The sequence below is a fragment of the Canis lupus genome, chromosome 28 (assembly GCF_003254725.2).
Source record: "Canis lupus dingo isolate Sandy chromosome 28, ASM325472v2, whole genome shotgun sequence".
Taxonomy (NCBI): domain Eukaryota; kingdom Metazoa; phylum Chordata; class Mammalia; order Carnivora; family Canidae; genus Canis; species Canis lupus.
Window position 1 is genome coordinate 12,879,119 of NC_064270.1, and position 24,187 is coordinate 12,903,305.

At 42.7% G+C, this 24,187-nt stretch overlaps 1 protein-coding gene across 4 annotated transcripts in view; it reads right to left on the bottom strand.

Moving 5' to 3' along the window:
* LOC112672186 (dynamin-binding protein) overlaps window positions 1-24,187 on the bottom strand; it is a 210,683-nt gene that overhangs the window by 7,731 nt on the left and 178,765 nt on the right. For 3 of the 4 annotated variants that reach the window (XM_049103643.1, XM_025466879.3, XM_025466878.3), the window contains 10 exons: window positions 15,836-16,029; window positions 14,896-14,995; window positions 12,150-12,297; window positions 11,542-11,559; window positions 10,205-10,404; window positions 8,041-8,171; window positions 6,967-7,071; window positions 2,236-2,364; window positions 674-1,006; window positions 148-327 (listed from right to left, as the gene is read on the bottom strand). In XM_049103643.1, the coding sequence (XP_048959600.1) occupies window positions 148-327; window positions 674-1,006; window positions 2,236-2,364; window positions 6,967-7,071; window positions 8,041-8,171; window positions 10,205-10,404; window positions 11,542-11,559; window positions 12,150-12,297; window positions 14,896-14,995; window positions 15,836-16,029 (1,538 nt within the window). Of the gene's footprint in view, window positions 1-147; window positions 328-673; window positions 1,007-2,235; window positions 2,365-6,966; window positions 7,072-8,040; window positions 8,172-10,204; window positions 10,405-11,541; window positions 11,560-12,149; window positions 12,298-14,895; window positions 14,996-15,835; window positions 16,030-20,935; window positions 21,210-24,187 lie in introns of those variants that run through there. The other variant, XM_035707791.2, reaches the window with a different exon arrangement.

The window sequence follows — 24,187 nt, forward strand, 5'->3', positions numbered from 1 at the left end:
TGAGCCTCGTAACTCAATGCTGTGAGTATAATCCCCGGGCCTCGTAGACCAGGAGGAGGCTGAGGACCTGCCCCGGGGCGTGGGGAGTCCCCATCGGTGTCGGGCCGAACCCTCTGCACTTCCCACTCTCCCCGACGCCCCACTCACCAGGCCCAGGAGTGGCTTCCGGGCCGACTGGCGGTCCAGGGTTTTCCTCTCAAAGGGCTTCCTGGCAGCCGGAAGCGACTCTGGGAAGAAGGTGAAAACCTGGAGCTGCTGCAGGACTCTGCTGTGCTCTTCGTGGAAGATGGCGATAAGGTTTCCCTCTCTGCCGGCCACTTTGAGTAACTGGAGTCCGTGGGGGGGGGTGGGCAGAGAGAGAGAAAGAAGGGACCGTGGCTGAGAGCCCCCAGGCCTGAGTGGCAGCTCCGGCTCAGTTTCTGCCCACCGCCCGCAGGCCCGGCTGCCCGGCTCTTCTGGGATCTCAGGGAGGAAGGAGCCGTTTGGAGGCCCAGGCACCAGCAAGGACTTGACCTAATGGCCTATTTAATCTCTCTAGTTTGAATAATTTCTCAAGCAGCCCCAGTGTGCATTCCCAGAAAAACACCAGGAGAACCTCAGAGACTTCTCCAAAGTGTGTGGGGGGAGGAGAGGGAGATGGGACAGGACAGACAGACAGCCGCCGCACACCCACCGAGAGCAGCGGCTTCAGCTGCTCCAGCGCCTGGCGCACGAAGTCGCAGTGGGCCTCTGCATAGCCATGGATGCAGTTGGTGAAGAGCCCCTGGGCGTACTGGTGGAACTTGGGCAGCTCGTCCAGCAGCTGCGCATTCAGGGCCTCGTAGTTGTTCCGGGCTGATTGCAGCTCCTCCAGAGTCTTCTTGTCCTTTAACTTCTCTGCCCGTTCTGTGCAGTTGTAGAAGTCCAGAAGCTTATCGAAGCGTTTCTGCACCAGCTTGTGGGGCCCTGTGAACATGCTCAGTAACTGATTAAGGGGAGAGATGACAAGCCGCTCGGTCCGTTCCTTCTGTAAGGACAGGAAAATCAGATTGCTCAGTTGTTCAGTACCCCAAGTTTATGTTTTTTAATTAAGAAATAACTGATGGAATATCAGTTTCAGGTGTACAACAGAATGAGTCAATATTTGTATATATTGCAGAACAATCACCACATGCCAGTTAACATCCATGACCATGTATATTTGTCATTCTCTGAAATACCCTTCAGGCTGATTTGTTATATCCTGTACCACCTGTTATATACCTGTGCTTCTTTGCTCCTAGCACACCAGCTAAACCCATGCAGATCCACCAGTGTTCTACTTAACCAACACCAGATGGACTCACGCATTTTACAAAACTTCTCAATGTATAACCTTCATCAACCTTTTGCACATGCCGAAGAGTCTGTGAAATATGCTAATCCAGCCTTCACGCCATAGTTGATAACAAATGCTCAATTACACACATCAATGTGAAACTTGCATCACAACCTGTCTGGTATCACTTCTCATGTGTATCATCTACATAGCTTGAATTTAACTGAAGATGTAGCTGCTCCATAAATCTGGGGTAGAGAAGCATTCACATACCCATAATAGCTTTTCTAATCATAACTACTTATTAACACTTGCTTCCACTTTTCAAAAGATTTTTCCCTTGAATTTGTTCTAGAGAGACAGACATTGAAAGGCAGTATATTCCCAAGTGAAGAACATAAATAGGTACTTAGTACTTTACTTTTAATAAGATGCTACTGTTGTTAGAACACCTGTTAGAACCCCATTCATCTCTTCCTACTCAGGATCAAATAATCTCACATCTATATTTAGAATTGCCTGAGCAATTTGGCCTTCAGTACTGTCTTTATAAGGAAGCACTTGCCATCTCAAAGATCCATTGGTTAACTTCTAAATACTATTCCTAAATATTCCTAAATTAGTACTCCTATAGTTTTCTTTGTTCAGTTCTCAATAGTGATAGGAGATTAAATTTCCTAGTTTTCCTTTGTCTCTTCAAACTAGACTCATCACAAACTATAAAAAGAATCTCTTTGAATAACAGAAGCCCAACTTGTCCTTTTAACTAATTAAAAGCCATTGCTCTAAATATAAAACCCCAATATGAATATAGGTAGAGAATGGTATTCCTGATACAGTATGTCTCTGTGGAATTAACTTTTCCATAAGCTGGATGTTTAAGAACCCCAAGAAGAAAGCCATTCTATGAAAAGAGGATTGAAGAAAGAATCACTTACAAAATTTGTGAAGAGCTGATCACTGATGTAGCGATGCACCTTCTCGAACTGCTCCAAGTCTCTGTGTCCCTTCTCCATACACACATCCCACATGCTCACAGCAGCCACCACTTTCACACATGCCGATTCCTGGAGCCAGTGAGAAACAAATGCAGTAAGGCAAACAGAACTATTTAGCCTTCGCCATTCATCCTGGATAGCAGAATGGGGCAAAAAGGAGTCTGTGATTAACAATTTTCTCTCTAGTGCATTATTTTAGCTTTGAAATAAGCACACTCTCATAAATGATGATTTATGAGACCAGAAAAAAGACTCAGACTCTTACTTACAGAAAAAATGGTGATGGTTTTTATCCGCTCTTTAGCAATGCTTCATGTTCCCAATGTGAGGGCTTCTCACAGACAATTTACTAATGTTGTTTATTGTCTCTGTTTCCCTCGCACAACCCCCTAATCACATGTAAGCTCCATGAGGCAAGGGATTTTTGTCTGTTTTGTTCACTGACTTAATGATCATTTGCTGAATAAATGAATATATAAGTGAATGCACAGTAAACTCTTCCTGACTGGTCCTGACAGTTTTTAAACCCCAGGCTGTTTTCTCTGGCTACTTAAACAACGCTGGGTTCTCACCTTCTTTAGTTTAAGTTAAGGGAATGCCTATTATTTCGATACTAACCCAAATAAAATTTAAATGTACCCAAAACTCCATTATTATATTTCAAGGACAAATGAAGTTCCTAAGCAAAAAACATCTGTGCCTCAAGTATCAGTTTGATTTTACGACCTTGTATTTTATGACATTTGCAGACCTCTTTAAGTCCCACGTCTGTATGTGCAGACATAGTGTTTTGTCAGAAGGATAAATTGCGTAATCTTCCTAATTCCTCCTGAGTGGGAGAATGAAAATGAAACATGACGTTCTCTTATATTCTTTAAAAAAAATGTCATGAAGTCTCAAAATAGTAGTCCACATGCCATTGCAGATACCAGAGTAAAGTAATGTCTCTCAGCTTCTGTTCTTGCCAGCTCTCTCAGTTGATCCAACTAATTTTATTTGGCAGGGCTTTTTATTTTATGTTGGTGATGAAACTGTCCAACATTTTCTACCTTCATTTCTAGTTAGCAGTCAGAACGAAAATGACCTGCCCATCAAATGGCTGTCAGTTATGTCAACATTATGTCCTCCTTCCACTGCTATGGAGATAAGTCTCTTAAGAGTTGGGAACTCAGGTATATGCTTGCTACACATTTAGAAAACAAGTGGGAGAAAACCCCCAACAGGGAGGCATCGAAAGTAGAGGAATTGTAAGGGAAAGTCCTAGGCCAGGGAACACACTTGGGAATTGTGTATCAACGGTGCTTTTTGCCAAATTTCTTACTTAAAGCCTATATGCTCTTAAAAAGTTTGGGCAGCCCGGGTGGCTCAGCGGTTTAGCGCCGCCTTCAGTCCAGGGCCTGATCCTGGAGACACGGGATCAAGTCCCACATCAGGCTTCCTGCATGGAGCCTGCTTCTCCCTCCGCCTGTGTCTCTGCCTCTCTCTCTTTCTCTCTCTCATGAATAAATAAATAAAATCTTAAAAAAAAAAAGTTTTATAAACCCTAATCTTTATCTAATTGTGTATGTGAAGGGAGAGTTTGCTTTTCAGAAGCCAAAAAGAGAATTTGCTCTTTAGAAGAAATGTAGGGGGCATTTTAAGTCATGGGATTATTTATTTAATAAATGATGACAATTGGAAAAGCAGGTAAAAAAAAAAAAAAAAATCACACTGGATCCCTACCTCAACCTTATACACTAAATTCCAGCTACTCAATGACTTTAACTTTAGGAAATGAAATAATGAAAAACCTAAAACCTGGGAGATATTTATTATCTTGGAAGAGGAAAGACCTTTTCAAGTATGACATAGACCTAGGAAGCCATAAGAGTTCAGACCATGCAAAACTAAAAATTTCTACATGGAGAAAACATTTAAGCAAACTCAAAAGTCAACAGACTGAGAGAAATAGTTGTAAACCATCATCTTACATGCAGGGCTGTTCTATTTTCTTCAACATATACAGAAGTACTCCGGGGCTCCTCCTCCAGCACGGGCTTTTTTTTTTTCCCCCGATGCAAACACACGAGGGTTTATTTACAAGCCCGGGCTTGGGTCCAAGTGCCCCCGACACAGCGGAGCAGGGACTTGGACCCCGAGACTAAGAGGCGTAGCAGCTTTATAGGGGCCAGTGGCCCATGGGATATGCAGAAAGATGCACAGTCATGTCGGTCCACACGCAGGTGGCCGATTGAATTACATCTTACCCTATAGTATCCACTTGAGCTGGCCTATTACTTTGGTCAGAATCGGGCGCAGTTTTGGCGGGCACAAGGCAGGGTCACAGTGTTATGAGCCGATTTCCGATTAAGGTGTGCCCAGCGGCCTTTTTTTTTTTTTTTTTCCTCGGTTTTTTAAATGATTTATTCACTGAATGATTTAAGGTGTGTACCACTACTCCAGGTTGGGTAAACCACATTGAAGAATTTGACTGTGGGTCTTTAGATTCAGCCAAATGCTTTCCATTAATTTTGCTCTATAAGGTACTAAACATTATAATTAAGTTTTTAATGCTTCAGCCATGCTCGGAACACTGCAGCAGAAGGATGAACTCAACCCACTCATGCCAAGTTAGGGTGACAGGAACAGATCTAACGAGCTGTGATGTCTAAAAAAATCTGAGAATTCTAGCTTAAAAGATAAAGGGAGGTTCCATTCCCCCAAAGTAAACTGTTAAGTTTTAAAATTCAGCCTACAATGTTCTCAAGAGACTGAAGAAAAAAAAATGTTATTAAAAAAAGGTACCACACAATAAGCAATCTTCCATGATTTGTTTGCATCTAAAATGGCACAAAGGTTTCAAAAATCTAGCAGTCAGAACTAAGTATTCCTATGAGAAATCGATAAAAGACCATCAAATCAATAAATAAGTGCCTCAAAATATAGACATATCAACAGAAAAAGGAATAAAATGACTTAAAGATAGGAAAATATCCTCAACTTCATTCATAAGGAATGCAAATTAAAACTATAAGGAAGTAGCATTTTTAACCTGTCTTGTAAAGAAAAACATTTTGATTTTGGTAACACTGTGTGATGTTAGCAAGGGATGGGGAAACCATTTCATACACTACTGAGAGGGAATTTTCACTGGTACAAGGTCTATAAAATTTAATAATAGCAAATTTACACTGCTATATGATTTGGCTCAGCAAATCTAGTACTCTGGTCTCCAGATATATTCTCATAGATCAGAAAATGATGCATATACAAGGATATTCCTTGTACCAATATGTGTAATTGTCTGCCACTACAAATAGTTTAAATGTCCATCAACAGGGGAAGCCCGGGTGGCTCAGTGGTTTAGTGCCGCCTTCAGCCCAGGGCATGATCATGGAGACCCAGGATCGAGTCCCACGTCTGGCTCTCCCTGCATGGAGCCTGCTTCTCCCTCTGCCTGTGTCTCTGCCTCTCTCTCTGTGTGTTCTCATGAATAAATAAATAAATAAAATCTTTAATAAAAAAATGTCCATCAACAGGGGACAAGTTTAAATACGTTATGGCACATCCATATAACAAACCATTGTGGAGTTGTTTTAAAAAAGTGCAGTTCTGTGTGCATAGGTGTAGAATAACTTCCAAATAATGCGTGCAAAACTCAAGATGCTCAACAGTGTGTATCACACACACATATACACACACAATCATCTCTAATGAGAGCAGAATCTGACAAACGCAGACTTGTTTCTAAAAGGTGCCTAGGAGGGATCCCTGGGTGGCTCAGCGGGTTTAGCGCCACCTTCAGCCTAGGGCGTGATCCGGGAGACCAGGGATCCAGTCCCACATCGGGCTCCCTGCATGGAGCCTGCTTCTTCCTCTGCCTGTGTCTCTGCCTTTCTCTCTCTCCGTGTCTCTCATGAATAAATAAATAAAATCTTTTAAAAAAATTTAAAAAATAAAAAAATAAAAGGTGCCTAGGAGATGGGTTGGAGAATGATTTTTACTTTTTACTTATCCCTTCGGTATCTTTTGAATTTGTACCATTTTCCTTAAATTAAAAAATGAATTTTTTTAGAAAGCAGAGGATCTCTTTTTAAGGAAGAGATGGTCATATGTGAGGGACAGGGGTACACGACAGGCTTATATAAATGTCATTCTATGAAGCTTACAAGGGAAGGAGAGATGCAAACAGAAAGGAGTCTAGTCCTAAAAGCAACCACCACCTGACTTCCTCAGCTCCTCCACCTCTCTGCATCTGTTCACGGTTCTAACTTTAGAGGCCTTGTGGATAGCAATTACATCAGGAAATTAATATTATTATGAGAAAATGTGCCTCCATGTACCAACCATTCTCGAATTATTCAAGCTTTGAAATGATCTTGACAAAATGGACTGTGACAAGTTGCTTCACAAATACCTGGCCAGAGGAAGAGAGTAAGAAAAAGGTTGGTGGGGAGGATGGTGACCGAGAGTGGGAGGAAAACGCTGGCCACTCCAGAACTAGCTCAGCATGCTCATCATCCAAATGCTGTCACCTCTTAAATAATCTACAGGACTCCCAGGAATAAGTATAGTGGGGCACAGTGGTCGTTTGAGTCCAGATTATTCAGCACACACTCCACAATATGCTGATGAGCAGGAAAACAGAATTATACCCTCTCTGACTCTAAGCAGGGTGCTGTCTTCACTCACCCGGATATGCTGGAGGTAGAGTGACAGGTCTCGGATAAAAGATTTGATCAATCTTTCTTGCATTCGGAAGTTCTTTTCTGTTTCTTCGAATGCTTCATCTTTTATCTGTTCAAAACAAACAGTGCTGTTAGCAGATTTGGATTCCCCCTCAATAGATCCAATTGGCAAAAGTATCTTTCTTAAACATATCTTTTGTCTAAATTTTAAGCCTTTGATGTTTCCCCAGATAATACTGAATTGAATTTAAAGACTTCACCTTGAAAGACCTCCAAAACATACCCGGGCCCTCCTGCCTTCACGCTTTACTTCCTCTGCTCCTGATGGGGAGACATGCTCTGCTCTGGTCAGGATGCTCTCTCTTCCTGATCCCGGTGTCCATATTTGTTCACCCTGGTGCCTTGGCTTGAGCTATCACCTTGCCTGGTAGGCCCTCCCCTGTTCCTCCCAAACACCCCCTTTCTTTGAGGCTGAGATTAAATCTCCTGTCAACATGAAGCTTACTCTCATGCAATTCCTATTTTCTTAAGTACTACGGCACACAGAGCTCAACCTGTGAAACTTAGCAACTGATTGTTTTCTGACTGTCGTTTCCTACTAACTGCGGGAGGTGTATATGCTCAGTAGAATGAAGCCTCATGACTTCAGATCCACTCTCAGCAATGTGGCCGAATGTCTTCAAATAACCAGACTTTATGTTTTGTTTTGTTTTTTTTTTTTAATTTGTGACATGTTGTGTTGAACTATAGTGATCTCTTAAATCCCTTCTAGCTTCCTGTCTACAATTTTGTCTCACCAAATACATAATAAGCTCTTCATGGGTGTCTAAAACCACAGTAACTATTATACAGTGACCAGTTTGTCCTCATATACATGGTATGCAGCTCACCAAGGCACGTGGAGGGTTGGGTGGGTGGATTCACATACACAGTAGCTGCAGGGTCCTGTATTCACCAGGTGGCAAACACCAAAGAGGTACTAAGAGGGGAATCGTGCCAATCAACACCATGCAGGCTGCCCTGTGGAACCCCCAAAGTTGCCAAAGATTTGCCAAACCTTCAAGCTTGGGAATCTCACCTGTGGAGCAAAGCCAGTGAGGTGCTTCAGGTGACTGCTAACTCGGTTGGATTTCTTGATGATGGAATGGATGTTCAGTTTGGAAATTTTCTCCATGAGGCTATCTTCATCACCCTTTCGATACTTGAGAACTAGGGAGTGAATCAAGAAAGCCCTTCTCTAAGCATGGACAGGCTACAAAACGAGCCACAAAATGAGACCAACAACCTAAACAAGAGCTGGTGCTTGTTTTCAATGAGCTTATAATTGAATAGAGACAAAACATGAATGTAAGTCACCATATGGATGTACAGAATAGTTGACGAAGCAGAGACGGCACAGACTGGAGGTGGTTAGGAGGAAAGAGTGCAGAGGGCTCAGGAGAAGAGTCTAAGATTTGGAGTCCAGGAAACCTCTGAGCTCAATGCCTGGGTCTGTCATTTCATCAAGATGTGTCCTTCCAGAAGTCACTTAACTCCTCTGAGCCTCGTTTTCTTCTCCAATATAGTATAGAAAAGAACACTACTTGCTTTATAAGACCATCTTAAATGGTCTCAGTACAAACAAGATATTTATGTGCAATTGTCTCATATATTAAAATGCTATACAGGAGTCATGGAATTTACTACTGTGTCATACCTTAGGCACAATCTCCAGAAAAGTCTAGAGACATCAGAAGGGTCACAAGGAGAAGACTGCGTGGCACTACAGAGGCACATTTTATTGTAGGAGATGAAGACATTACATTAGTGGATACGAGCCAAGGGGGGGCGGGGGCATACCATTAAGAGACTCTTAATCATAGGAAGCAAACAGGGTTGCTGGAGGGGTGGGGGTGGGAGGATGGGGTAACTAGGTGATGGGCATTAAGGAGGGCATGTGATAGAATGAGCACTGGGTATAATAGAGCTCAGTGTAGGTAGCTCTGCCTTAGCTAGGGTAGCTAAGGTAGCTCAGTGGTTGAGCGTCTGCCTTAAGGTGGTGACCTGGGGTCCTGGGATCATGTCCCATATCAGGCTCCCCACAGGCAGCCTGCTTCTCCCTCTGCCTATGTCTCTGCTTCTCTCTGTGTCTCTCATGAATAAATAAATAAAATCTTAAAAAAAAAATTACTGATGAATCACTGACCTCTACCTCTGAAACTAATAATACACTGTATTTAACCAATTGAATTTAATTTTTTTTAAAAAGGAGGTATGAATCAAGACAAAGGGCTAGATGGCCTGAGAGCTTTAAAGGCACAGTCAACATTGTATAACCAATGTGAGCGATGTGGTGGAAGTAGAAGGTAGAGAAAGAGGTTATACTATATTATGGATTCTTTAAGGATATGACTATCAAATCAATTTATCATGGTCACAATGCTGTACTCATCGAAGGTTCAAATTAGAGCCCCACAAGAGGTTTGATGAAAAAGAAAAGAAATGGTTTAGTTCCTTCCATATTATAAGAAAGTGCTGGGTGGTTTGCAACTGACTACACACTGCTTGGGGGGGCGGGGCTCAGACCAGAGAGGAGTCACGTGACCCAGAGACTAGGTAAACTGCGGTTTTCTGAAGAGGCAAAGTCCTAACTTAAATGGAGGTAGTAAAACATCCTACAGGACATGCAGGAAAACAAGTCAAAGCATGGGTTGAAAACGCTTGCCCTTCCATGAGCAGAGAAAGCAAACGCCAACGCCTGAATGAGCCACTCTCCATATCCTTGGGAAAGACACTCATTGCTACAAGTTTGATCACAGATGCCTTACTTCCAATATTCCACGGTTGTACTTTCATTATTTTATTGCTTTCTTTTTCATACCCCATTTTCCTATTTTTTTTAATAAGATTTTCTTTGTTTAACAGAGAGGGAGAGCGCGTCAGCACGGAAGCACATATGCACACGCACTAGCGCAAAAGCAGAGGGACCAGTAGGCAAAGGGAGAGGGAGAGGCAGGCTCCCCATGGAACAGGGACCTGATGTGGGGCTCCATCTCAGGAGCCTATGATCACAACCAGAAGGCAGACGCTTAACTGACTGAGTCACCCAGGCACCCCACAGTTTCTCCCCATTCTGCCGCTGTTTCTTCAACACAGCCCCATTGCCCACCCTCTGCCTTGCCCATCTCTGGTGACGGAATAATTCTTTTGAGAAGAGCATTGTCAAGGCTGTATCTCCTTTTCAGCAACTATGCTTTTCTTACCCAGGTCCTTCCGCCGTTTGTATTCATTAATGTTAACGTTGATCTCCTTGACTGCAAGGACTGCGCTGGTTAAGGGCGCTTTATCAGGGTGGGATTCTGGGGTGGAATTCAGCAACTCCATGAGCAGCAGTGGGTAGCGCATTACTCTCTGGACGGGTTTGATGAGGAAGGAGCCCAGGTTAATATAATTTGTACATCCCCTAATAGAAGAGGAAAAAGAGACTTTAAATCAAATGTCAAAATACAGGGCCTAATCAGGGAAATAAAAATCAAAACCACAATGAGATACCACCTCACACCAGTCAGAATGGGTAAAATTAACAAGGTAAGTAACAACAAATGTTGGCAAGGATGTGGAGAAAGGGGAACCCTCTTGCACTATTGGTGGGAATGCAAGCTGGTACAGCCACTCTGGAAAATAGTGTGGAGGTTCCTCAAGAAGTTAAAAATTGAGCTGTCCTATGACCCAGCAATTGCACTATTTACCACAAAGATATAGATGTAGTGAAATGCTGGGACACCTGCACCTTGATGTTTATAGCAGCAATGTCCACAATAGCCAAACTGTGGAAGGAGCCATGATATCCTTCGACAGATGAATGGATAAAGAAGATGTGGTATACATACACACACCAATGGAATATTACTCAGCCATCAGAAAGGACAAATACCTACCATTTGCTTTGACAAGAATGGAAATGGAGGGTATTATGCTAAGTGAAATAAGTCGCTTAGAGAAGGACAACCATCATATGGTTTCACTCATATTCATATGTGGAATATTAAGAAATAGTGAAAGGGATTATAAGGGAAAGGAGGGAAACTGAGTGGGGAAAAATTAGAGAGGAAGACAAACCATGAGAGACTCCTACTAACTCTGGAAACAAATAGAGGGTTGCCAAAGGGGAAGTGGGTAGGGGAAAGGGTAACCGGGTGATGGGCATTAAGGAGAGCACATGATGAGATGAGCACTGGGTGTTATACTATGTGTTGGCAAACTGAATTTAAATAAGAAAAATTTAAAAAATAATACAAGGCCTATTGGTAATGTTTGGGATTCTTAAATATAGCTCTGTGCTCTCACCGTCCTTTCCAATTTCATTCATTCAGCAAATATTTTCTGGGCACCTAATAAATACCAGGTACTGTTGTGGGTGCTGGAGACTTAGTAGTGACCTGTCCTGGTGGAAGGAAACAGGCAACAAACATTGTAGGAAGTGCCATTTGGTGGTTAAGTGCTATGGAGTAAAATATAGCAAAGGAAGTCTACTTCTAGGTTGGTCTATAAAGGAAGAAAATATAGAAATGAGCTTGTGCATCAAAGACAAGGGACTTACCATTCGGTGTACAGGCTTCTACAGGGCAGCAAGCATGAAAAGAAAACAGACAGCTGCTTAGAGGTATAGCTAATGCCGATTTTCACATTCTTCCTAGAATGTCTTAGTTCAACTAATGCTTATCAGTTGGGCAGACAAAAAAAAAAATGACATGGGATAAAGGGAAATTATGAGTATCTATGGAGGCATATCTAGTCCATTAAAAAGTTAGTAAGCCCCTAACTTCACTTTGATCTACTTAGGCATACATTATATTCTTATAACCTACCTAAGTGCAGGAGAATCTCATCTGAAGGTCAAGAATAAGTGAACTGGGTCTTCGTACCTATAGTCTTGTTTATTTAGACCAAACTATCTTCCTGGCTGCTTCTTACCTGATATGCTAATTTAATACTCTGTATCTACAAAGCGGGAAGCCATTGAAGATTTTCAAGGGAAAAGGCAATACAATGAGAGAAGGGCAAGTTACATACAGGACCTGTAATAACGTTATCATTTATGATTAAAATAAGATAGGTCATAAGAAATCTAGATGTATGTGCGGACAGACTTCTCAAAGGCAGAACTAAAGAATTATGATGGAAGTGCAATGGGATCAAAACTCTTACTTGAGATCTGCCAATGAGTCCTGAAGATGCTTCTGGATCTTCTCATCCTTCTCATAGATTTCCAGCAGTGAAATGGCCTCATCATGATTCTGGCAGTAAACCTTGTATGTTCCCTCAAGCTCATCCCGGTGATCGAGAAACACAGGCCCTTTGGAATATACGTAAACATAGTGTTTTTAGTAACTTTCTTCTCAGTAGCCTCAATAGAGAGTGGATAATCAGACTTGGGTCATTATGTAATAGATTTCTTTCTATGAGACATGTTTAAAATGATCTAAAAACCAGTCCCTTACACATTACTACACACCCAGAGTCTCCTGACGCTTTTTTCTCATCTTGACCTGCTCGTCTTAATCAGCCAAGACCTGAGCATGTCCTATCCTTTCCTTCCTCACTAAATCTTGTCCTGGCTGTATCAGAATCTTTCCTTGGTCAGACTAGTAACACTAACTTAACGCTGCTTTCACCAGCATCCTGCATTACCTTGATTTTTTTTTTGCTGAGTTATCCCCCTCTCTGTACACTTTTTCCATTTCTCTTCCTGGATCATAGAACTGCTCGAAAGGTACACTGTTGAGGGGGTGAGGGGAAGGCTTAGTGCAGAACAGTTTGAATAATTCACTACCACTTGTGTGATATTTTTAAGATTTTATTTATTAAAAAAAAATTTTTTTTAATTTATTCATGAGAGACACAGAGAGAAAGAGGCAGAGACATAGGCAGAGAGAGAAGCAGGCTCCCTGCAGGAAGCCCGACGTGGGACTCAATCCTGGGACTCCGTGATCACGCCCTGAGCTAAGGCAGACGCTCAACTGCTGAGCCACCCAGGTGTCCCCCACTTGTGTGATTTTTAAAAAATGGGGGATGGGGTCCAGGATAGAGAAGATACATATGTAATTGCTGGTATATGACAAACTCTCTGGTAGGCAACCGAAGAAAACTTAGTAACACTGGGTGCTTTTAGTTTGAAGAGCTGATGGCTAAGGAATGGATAAGAGACTTTTTATTAAATAGCTCTTTGTAACTTTATGTACCATGTGAATATATTAAAAATAAGTTGGCAGCCTGGGTGGCTCAGTGGTTGAGCGTGTCTACCTTCAGCTCAGGACATGATCCCAGATCCTGGGATCGAGTCCTGCATCGGGCTCCCTGTGAGGAGCCTGCTTCTCCCTTGGGCTATGTCTCTGCTTTTCTCTCTGTGTCTCATAAATAAATAAATAAATAAAATCTAAAAAAAAAGTTAAATTAAAAATATAGTAAAATAAAAAACAAAGAAATATATTAAATAAACTTAATAAACTTAACCTCCCCCAAAATTGCTTTTGCAATTCATGTCAATCTGCCCTTTGCAAGTGGCTCACCAAAGCTTTCATTTGCCCTGATTCTGTTATTGTGTCCTTTTCTCTCCCAGGTGAGTCAGGTAAACACTGCCTAGTTTAAGCCAACATCATGATCCCATTCTCCTTTCTAGTGCTCAGGCATATGCATATGACACAGTTGTGGCCAATGAGAAATAAAGAGAAATCTGATAGGAGAGCACTAAGCAAGGTTTGCTCACTCTTAAATGACACAGGGTTGGGCAGCCCTGGTGGCTCAATGGGTTAGCGCCGCTTCAGCCCAGGGCCTGATCCTGGGGCCCCAGGATCGAGTCCCACGTCAGCTCCCTGCATGGAGCCTGCTTCTCCCTCTGCCTGGGTCACTGCCTCTGTGTGTGTGTGTGTGTGTGTGTGTGTCTCGTGAATAAATAAAATCTTTAAAAAAAAAAAAAAAAATGACACAGGGTTACTTTTCCCTTCTGCTGATGTTGTCATATGTGTGGTGGGATGGCTTGAACTGTGTGGTTCTATGATAGGATGTCCCTTCCCACGCTGTATCAGAGCTGGTCTGTGTGACCAACAGAATATGGCAGAAATAATGGTATGTCACATTGGGGATCAGTTAGAGAAGACACTGTGGGACTCCAATCTTGAGCCTTTTCTCCCTCTTGGATCACGCACTGGGAAAAGCCAGCTGCCATGTCCTGAGGACAGTCCATGGAGAGGCTCACAAGGCAAGGAAGGAGGGCCTGAAGAGCTGAGGGAGCTTCCTTGAAGAGGATCTCTGAGCCCCAGAGGACGGCAGTCCAAGCCAACAGCTTGACTCCAACCTAATGAGAGATCCTGAGCCAGAAGTGCCCAACTAAGTCACTCCTGGATTCCTCAGCCACATGCACTGGGGATAGTTTCTTATTTAAAGCTGCAAAGTTTTGGTATAATTTGTTTCACAGCAATAGATAATAGTTTCTTTGTTTATTAAAAACAGATGACTGTTTTTCAAACATTTTTGACAATGACCCACAAAACATTTTAAATGACTCAGTATACTTATATGTAGAATTGAAAGTGTCCAAAAACTATAGCTGTGTTTATTATTTAGAGTACATTCTGAAATTTTCTATTTTATTGAAAAAAATATATACTGGGTACAACTTGCTCTAGTGATCTCATGATCCATCAACAGGCTGCAACTGTCAATTTGGACAACGACATCTAAAATCTCGTCTATTGCTAACATCCTGTGGCACCTCAAAGTAGGCTATAGAGGAGAAGGAGAGGAGAGGGCCTGGTGATCTCTGAACTAAGTAGCTAGAACTTCATTTTTCTACTTAGTACCAGCAAGGTTGCTTCACCCTTTACTTTTGATGCATGAAATTTAACAAAAGGTTGGGGGGGGGGGCTGCTTCTGAAGTAATGGCAGGAGCTCATACCTACAGCGTCGCTGATTTCCAGATCCGCCAATAACTGCTTTGAGACCTTAATCACCATCTGCATATTTCCAAAAAGTCCTTCAAAGTCAATGTTTGGTATCTGAGAAAGGGAGACAAAATGAAAAGATGCACTGAAATGAAATTAATGGCATATCATTTTCATGTTAGGAACATCTCTTCAAGGATGATACAAAACTGTTCAAAGTCATCTGCACTCACTGTCACAAAGATTCCAGAACAGAAGTGTGCCAACATTATCTTTGGTGTCACTCTTTGTCCTTGATCACACTCTGCTTGACCCCATCTCCCATTACCTTAGTAAAAAGACTATGTTATCAATTTGGTCTAGAATTACATTGGGATACAAAGTCCCACCCAAAGTCTGATGGCAGTGCCCACTTCCTATACAAGTTCTTTGGAGTGAATGTTCCAGAAGTACAAACCCAAGCCAGGCCCAGATGGTCAAGTAACAAGCAATAAGGACAGTAAATCCCCAGGATGCTGTTACCTTTTTTTCCCCTACCTTCAGCATCTAGACAAGTACCTGGCACACACAAGACAGTTAGGGTTTCCTGGGTAAACACTGTACTGTCAGGTGCCGGAGCCACCAAACCCATCATCCCCAGACTTCATTATTATACAACCTTCCCAATGCAGTGATAATCCAGACTAGCTGGGAGTGTCTTTAGGAGCCACAGAGCAGGAAGTGGCTGGGACATGTCCTGCAGTAAGTCTGATAAGTTAACAGTGGACAAGAAGTGACAGGACGCTAAAAACTAAGTTGATGACACACTCATGTCAGGACCCTTGAATTAAGAGCAGCAGCAACCACAGCCTTTACTTCAAATCCAGTAACCCTTGTGGTGAAAGCGCCATAACCTAATGGCTTGGAGAATCACATCACATTCAGGGTAAAGCGAGCTTTCTCCACTGCTCCCACCTGCGTCTGCTGCAGGGGCGCCATGATGTGTTCGATGCACATTTCCAGATCCCGAACATAGTCTCTTTCCGTCTGGAGAAGTTCTTCTATCACCTTGGCTCTCTTCTCCAGCATCCTCTGCTCTGGGTTTTCAGTGTACATGGACCCAGGTGGGGCCACCGGTGATGAAGACTGGGAGGAGAGGAGGGTCATTTCTAGAAGGGGAAGAGAGAACTCGTCAGCAGCTCTGAGTGTGGAAGCACGACTCTTCAATAGTTTAGGCTGAAAGAACACATTCCTTGCGAACCAAAGTCTCACTGCTATCAACCACCAGGAAATCCAATCACACATCAGTTCTAATTATGAACAGATGAAGGGCTGAGAAACTCATTTCTGCAGAGAACTTCTCTCATCTGTGTGATAGCATTTCTAGAATTTGCCCTAAAAAAGGAAAAGCTGGCCCATTTTAGGAGGACAAATCAGTGTCCACAACCTCTTGAGAAAGAGGTTGAGAGAGGTGCTTTTCTTATAAAGAATTGCTTTCACTTAATTAAGTATAAGACCCAGTGCATGAGGTCAGCAGCAGAAATACCAAACTGGAAATCAAAAACATTGATATAGCACATTAAATATTATTGGGAATATCACAATGCCAACTAAGAAGAGTTAGAGAGGAATTACATGTCTGAGAACTAGGTGACTATAGGGCCTATTGCGTTCCAGTCATTGTAACAGAGGATTAACATATACAATGAAATACACAAAAATTATTTAGATTCTCCCTATCGAAACTTTTTTTTTTCTCTCCCCTATCGAAACTTTAATAAAGACTCTGCGGGATCCCTGGGTGGCGCAGCGGTTTAGCGCCTGCCTTTGGCCCAGGGCGTGATCCTGGAGACCCAGGATCGAATCCCAAGTCAGGCCTCCTGCGTGGAGCCTGCTTCTCCCTCTGCCTATGTCTCTGCCTCTCTCTCTCTCTCTGTGACTATCATAAAAAAAAAAAAAAAAAAAAATTAAAAAAAAAAAAAAGACTCTGGTACCTTGTTACTTCAAATATTCTAGAAGATACAAAGGTACTAGAAAGATGAAGTTCTTTTTAATGGTATTTTCAGTCCAAAGAACCTCTACAGAACCACATCGCATGATTTAAAAGTGAAAACCAGTATGTACCTTGTCATTTGCTTTTACCCATGAAATCGACATGATGAGAGTTATTTATAAAGATGGGACAGTATGGCATTTGTTCATTTAAAATAAACATTAAACACCAAAATAAATAATTGAAAAAAATTCCAATGTAGCAATCTCTGCTCAGTTTATTTCAAATTCCTTAAGATCCACTTTAAAAAAAAATCCTACAAATTTATTAAGTAAATATACTAATCTAAGTGTGATCACAAGAATATTTTTAGCAGATGTAAGAAGCAAAAACACTCCTGTTTACACTACTTATGGAAAACTAGGCTTTCACATCAGATTTTAGTCTTCAAAAATCTCTCTCTAAGGACTCTTCTCTAAGGACTTAGGAATTCCAATGTTTAAGAGGATGCGCCCAGATTCTGGTTTCTGAGAACTACTCTCCACTCAAAGAAAGCAGAGTTCTTTAGAGAAATAGCTAATTCCAAGACTGAGGCAAGGAGAGTATAGGTGAACCAGAAACATCTAATGGCAGAAAATAAGAAAGTGCTCAACAAAATGATGGAGGAATTTCCAAAAGGCATGGAGCTGGCTTGAAGGAGCTCCCATTGGCTAAATCTGGTACCGTTTGAGTAACAAAGTAAATAAGTACAGCAATGGACTATAATCCACTGACTAAAGAATCCATGAATTTATATTGATAACATGCAAGTACATGAATGGGGAAGAAGACAGTTTTTTCTTATATATAATGTCAACTAATAAATATAGAAGAAATTATGGGAATTAGAAAATCAGCATTTTGCAATGATTAGCATAAAATGTGGCCCAAGCACAAATCATCAGTGGATGATTCTGATGGTGGTGGTGAGGTCTGATGATCAGGATATATGCCCAGTTTTGAGTTAGTTATGACAAATTACTTATTAATTACAGAAATGAAAAATAGTGACTATATATAGTGGAGAAAAGGAAAATATGATCACTGAGTAATCAGAATTCGCATCATCAATAAGGGGCAGAAAGACCGTATGTTTTTCCATTTGTCATATCTGGAAACAATACAATATCCCATATGTGATATCCCAGTCAAAAACGCATCATCTGAAACAAATCTTGAGTAAACATCAGACAACTGCAAACTGATGGTTTGTATTCTTCAAAATGTCATGTTATGAAAGACAAAGAGGGCCTCTGGGCTGGCTCAGTCAGTGGAACATGTGACTCTTGATCTTGGGGTCCCAGGGTGTACAGTTTACTTATAAAAAAGAAAAGAAAGACAAGGAAGCCCGAGAATTCTCAAAGATGACTGAGGAGATGGCAAATAAATGCCACGTGTGATTCTGAGCTGGGTCCTGATCTAGGGAAAAAGCTGCTACAAAAGACATTACATTACTAGGGCAACTGGTAAAGTTATAATACATACTGTAGATAAATGATTAAGTCAGAGAAAAATTCCCTCAAATGGCAAATCTATGTGGTTATGTATGACATCCATGGTTCATACAAAATACACATGGAAGCTTACGAAAGGACATGATATGTCCAACCTACACTCAGAAAAAAGTGTGTGTGGGGGTGTGTGGAGAGAGAGAATGAACAGAAAAACCCAGCAAAATGCTAAACACTGGTGGATGTGAATAAAGGCTATGCAGGAGATTCTTTGTACTACTGCAATAATCTGTACATTTTCTATCATTCAAAATAAAGTTTAAAAAGATATAATGGAAAAATATCTTTCTTGAACTTTTTTTGGTAGCATGACAAAATTTCAAGCATAATCCTATTTGGTTTCTTTTTTTAAAATAATTTATTTATTTATTTACTTATTTATTTATTTATTTATGAGAGGCACAGAGAGAGAGAGAGATGCAGAGACACAGGCAGAGGGAGAAGCAGGCTCCACACAGGAGGCCTGACTTGGGACTCGATCCTGGGTCTCCAGGACCAGGCCCTGGGCTGAAGACGGCGCTAAACCGCTGAGCCACCTGGGCTGCCCGCATAATCCTATTTGACTAGAGTGCTAAATCATAATCCTAAATTAATTGCGGCATATGTAAAACTTATTTTTAATAGGCTTGTTTAGAGTTTTCTTTGCAATTTCAAGCAATAGGATCTCAGTCCCAAATATGGTCTCTCCCAGTGGCAAGTTAAGAAGAGAAACTCATTTTTAAAATGTATTATCTTCTTTATTTGGGTATAATTGACATATAACACTATATTCCCTTCAGGCATATAACATAATGATATATTATTTTTAGAAGACACTCATTTTTAATATGACTAAAAAGTTCTGAAAGGGAGAACACTTGTTGAATTCCCACCATAGGCAATACACTTTATATATTTGATTATGTCCCTGAACTCATTTAATATTCATGTCAAAACTCTGAAGTTGTATTATTACTTGATTTAATAGAATACCTGGGTTTTGAGAGGCTGACCAACTTGTCAGAGCTTATGTAGCGAGCAAATGGCAGTTCTGGAATCTGAATCTAAGTATATTTCAATCCAAATCCTATCGCTTAATCCTGTACCATTTTGCCTCCCTGGCCTGGAATCTCAACTAGAAAAGGTCAGGGGTTTATTTGCTTCAAATCTTGAAAATTACCCGGAAAATATTCTATCTCAGGAATCAAAACTCTATTAATTATAATAGTTGAAAGTTTAAAATACCATCAAGTACTCATCAATCAAAAGCCAGCAACCTACAGTAAGACTCGGATTTTTATTATTATTATTATTGTTTTTAAAGATTTTATTTATTCATGAGAGACAGAGAGAGAGAGGCAGAGACACAGGCAGAGGGAAAAGCAGGCTCCATGCAGGGAGCCTGACACAGGACTGGATCCCAGGATCAGGAAGGCAGGTGCTAAACTACTGAGCCACCCGGGGATAACTCGGATTTTTAATAAAAGAGAAAAAAGAAATGGTAACAATTCCTTTGACCTACTGGCACGAAGCTATTTATTTATTTATTTATTTATTTATTTATTTATTTACTTATTTTTGCAGGTGCATTTATAAATTCTTGGACTGCCTTTAAAATACCAAGAAATTTAGCATGATTTTAAATCCCTGTGGAATGTATCTGCAATTTTGACAAAATTCTACATGTTTCTAAAGACATAGGTCACCCTCAAGGTCTACACATGTCAGTGCTCAAAATTAAGTCAAACTAGAACTATCTGGCTTGAAATGACTCCAAACGTAAAACCCCTTTTCCATTATCCCAAATACATCCTAAGGAAAGTCTGATCTAAAATTTTAGTATCTGGGACGACCAAGCAGGAGAAGGTGGCCTCCTGGCTCAGCTAGCTGCAGTAGAGAGAGGGGCTTTGAATCTTGCTCTTCCCAGCTCTGGCCGGGAACCCTGGGGAACTGGGCAAAGGTCACATTTCCCTGTAGGCCTCAATGTCCTCACCTGTAAAATGAGTAATAATGCCTGCTTTGCCAAGCTGTTGAGGGAATAAACAAGGGAATAAATGGACACAAGTTAGTTCTTTTCCCACAGAGGGCCAGAAAATGCTGTCTGTAGCAAATTAAGGTAAGGTGCCCCAAGTAGAAGGGCTCTGTCCAATTCCTGGAACACTCTGCTCTTCTCTAAGAACAATAAAAGCTGAGGAAGCACATGGAGGAGGCTGCGGCCAGGACCAGCCTCCAGCGGCCGTGCGCAGACCAGCTCCCACCTTCTTCCCCGAAGGTCCTGGAGGAATTGAGGAGCTGGAGCCAGAGCTGACTGCACAAATTTATTCTCTCTGGTAAAACAATGCGTACGGGGTAGTTTTTTCCTTTTGTTCCCTTTCCCAGCTCCCCGCCCCCCCCCCAAGTCCCGATTCCCCTCCCCTCAAGAGGTGCCCACCCCCAGGCTAGTGGGCGCCCCCAGGCTCCCTCCAGGGCGTAAGGAAGGCGTCCCGGGAGCCCGAGCTTCGCGCAACTCCACAAGCCACACTTGAGAGCACAGTCACAGAAAGAGCCACTCACTTCTCCCCTCCGCAAGGCCGGCTCTGCGTCTGGCGGGGAAATCTCTGACCTGCCGGCAGGTCCCGGGCACCCGGGCTGCGCCACCTGCCGCCGCGGGCTCCTGCCCCGCCGCACCCCGCACCCCGGCTCCCCCGCACCTGCGGCGCCCAGTGGCTGCTGCCGGACGGGTGGGTGGGTCCCAGGCTAACGGGCAGAGCAGAATCTTCCCAGAGCTCTGGAATGCTCCGCAACCCCCAAATCCTTTGAATAGGGTAGGCATTTCCCCCAGGCTTTCCCACATTTACATATGAATCGCCGAGTCCCCCAGGCTATCAGGGCAGGGCCGGTTCTAAAGGATGGAGCTGGAATCCTTCTGAGGGGAACGAGCTGCAGGCTGCGGCCCCGCCTTCGCTCGGGCTTCGGGCTTCGGCACCTTCCCCTCCTGCATTCCCTTCCCGGTTCTCACTTCTGGAGTTTTCATCGAAGGGTATTACTCTCACTTTGCCTGTCCCTACTAAGCTTTATGGGGGGGGAGGGGGGTGTCTCTTTAGGGAAGAATCTGAAGGCCCATCCATCTCTCACTTAAGAGGCCGCACTGTGAAGTAGGTGGCATTGGTCTACTGTCTGCCTGGGGACCTGGCTTTCTGCAGGTCCCCCTCTCTGGCCCAGGCCAGCCCTCTCCAGGCCCGGGCTTTGCCTAGGGACCTGGGCCTCCTACTTTGGGGACCTTACCCTACAGCCATCAGAATGCAGATCTCAGTGGGCTGGGCCCCGCTTGGCAAGAAGTGCACAGAGTAATTCATGGAACCGGGAACCCTGCTCACAGCTCCCAAGCATTTACACTTTGAAAGAAACCAAGGAAACAAAAGCTGCAGAAAAAGAAGCCATCTTTGTAAAAAAAACAAAAACAAAACAGAAAGAAAAAGAAAACCTGCAAAAACCACTACGTGTTTCCATAATGGATATAATATGGCAGTGCAAGGAAAAAGGACAGGAAGAAGGCACCCCCCTTAATCAGTTGGCCCCGGGCCTCAGGGTGGGAGCTGGATTTAGGGCCGAAGGCTCAAGGGGGGTGAGGGGTGGGTGGGTGTTGCGCTTCCTAATCTCATAAGAATCTGTTGTGGTAGCGCCAGTAATTGAAAATAAACTAATGCTAACTAAGAAACGTCTCTATTGGTGAAATCTGGGGCCATCTCAGAGATGGCAGCTTCTGGTGAAGAGGCCTTCCCGCCCCGTCTAGAGTCGCACCCGCTCTGGGAGGCTCACCCGGCAGGCCCAGGCCGCAGGCCCAGGCGGAGCCCCACGCAGCCGCTTCCCTGCAGCCGCTTCCCTCCACCCGCTAGCGCAACTCCTCTTAACGTTGCATTTGAACAACTACTTACAGGGCACTTACTGGGAGTGTCAAGCACTGTTCTAAGCACTTTACGAACATTGGTGTTTCTAATCCTCCCAACCACCCTACCACATCGTCCCCGTTGTACAGTTGAGGAACGACGACGAGTTGTTGAGTGAACTGGCTGCGGAGCGCAGGCCTGGGATAGGGGCCGAGCAGGCTCCCGCCTCTGGGCCCCTGACCTGTAGCTACTCCCTCTGCGGGCAAATCCGTGCAACTTGGGATCTGAATTCTACCTGTGGGGTTTGGTGGCCACCAGGTAGCTAATAATAAGACAGAGTGTCTTATTATTAAGACAATTATTAAGTGTCTTATTATTAAGGTAGCTATTATTGTGTCCTAAAGCACAACTTAACCTCTGTGGGAGCCTCGACCCCCCCCACCATTAAGTGAACAATATATCTTTAAGCATATCTGCGTATGTTCACGTGATAATATGTATAAAACCCCATTTAGTAGAATGTAAGTAATCCCTCAGAATCCAATGTAGTGTCACACACAGTAAATATCCAATAGTATTCTGGATAATTTATGGCAGAACACACGTGAAACAAAGGAAAAGGCTTCTTTTATCCTATCTTCTGATGGCTTTCCGACTTACATATTAGCCATCTTCCTCAGGTAAGGGGAGAGCCCCCTTCAAGAAACCTCAGCTCTTTCTTGTGACCTTGACAGATGTGCCACCCCAAGGGATAGGGCAGCAGGTAAAAACTTGTAATACTTTCTCTACTTCTTAAAATAAAAAAAAGTCAAAACTTCTAACTCAGGAGTCTACTTTTAGAAATTTATTATATGTAAATCATTGGACAAATGCACAAGATGTACATATGGGGATGTTCTCCGATGTGTACAAAACCTCAGAAGCAATTTTTTTTCCCCAAAGGGGCCTGGTTAAATAAGTTTCGGCATATCTACAGAACAGAATAGTATCATAGCTGTTGAGATTTATACTTACTAACACAGAATGCTGTCTCTGTGCGGTTAGTTGAAAAAAAGTATATTACAAAATAGTCTATGAACGAATAGCCATTTTGTTAAAAAGGGAAAATACTTCTGGTGCGTATATTTGAAAATGAGAAAATCTTGACAGGATGGAAATTCCGATATTTTTTTCCTTGCTTTGACCGTATCTTCTAATATTTCTAGAGTGAACACGTAACGTTGATACAACAAAGAGCAATAAAATGGAAGAAATTTGCTGTAAAATGAGAATATTCTAATACCAACAGTTCTCCATTTCTGCTAATCCATTTCAAATTTTTTCTTCACTTTTTAATGAGCTAAGGTCTCTTTCCTGACCCGATCCCTGTAGACTGCTGAAGACCGTAGGTCAGGAAACAGGGCTGAAGTCACGATTAGCCAGTCTCCTAAGAAAAGCAAATCCACCAGTGCCTGTTTAGCTATCCTTTAGAAAACCCTGAGAGAAAGCTGTCTTTGTAAATATTACTCATTTTCGCCCCAGGCCCAAAGAGAGGAATCAGAAATCCCAGTTTTCCGCCTTTCCACATCCCTCCAGCTGGGCCACCCAGCCCCCACCCTGTCTTTACTTTAGCACCTACAAGCCTCACAATGTGGAAAAGGTTTGCTCAACGTACAATTCTGGCACTGTGGTCACTGGCTTTTCTGCAGAGCTCATAGCCACCCAACTTCAGAGAGGAATCAATAGCATTCAGGTCCAAAATCTCAACCAGAACTAAAAAAAACCTTCCCTGTGGCTTTTGCTCTGGAACTTCCCACCAGCTTTGGCAAGTAACCTCTAGCACAATCCCTGCTGGGAGGGTTTCCACCCCTGGGGCAGGAATGAGGAGTGGGGATGGGGGAAACTCAGCTCAAAACTTCTCATTTCCCCTTTCCTTTTCCAGGCCCTCTCTGGGCCTTCA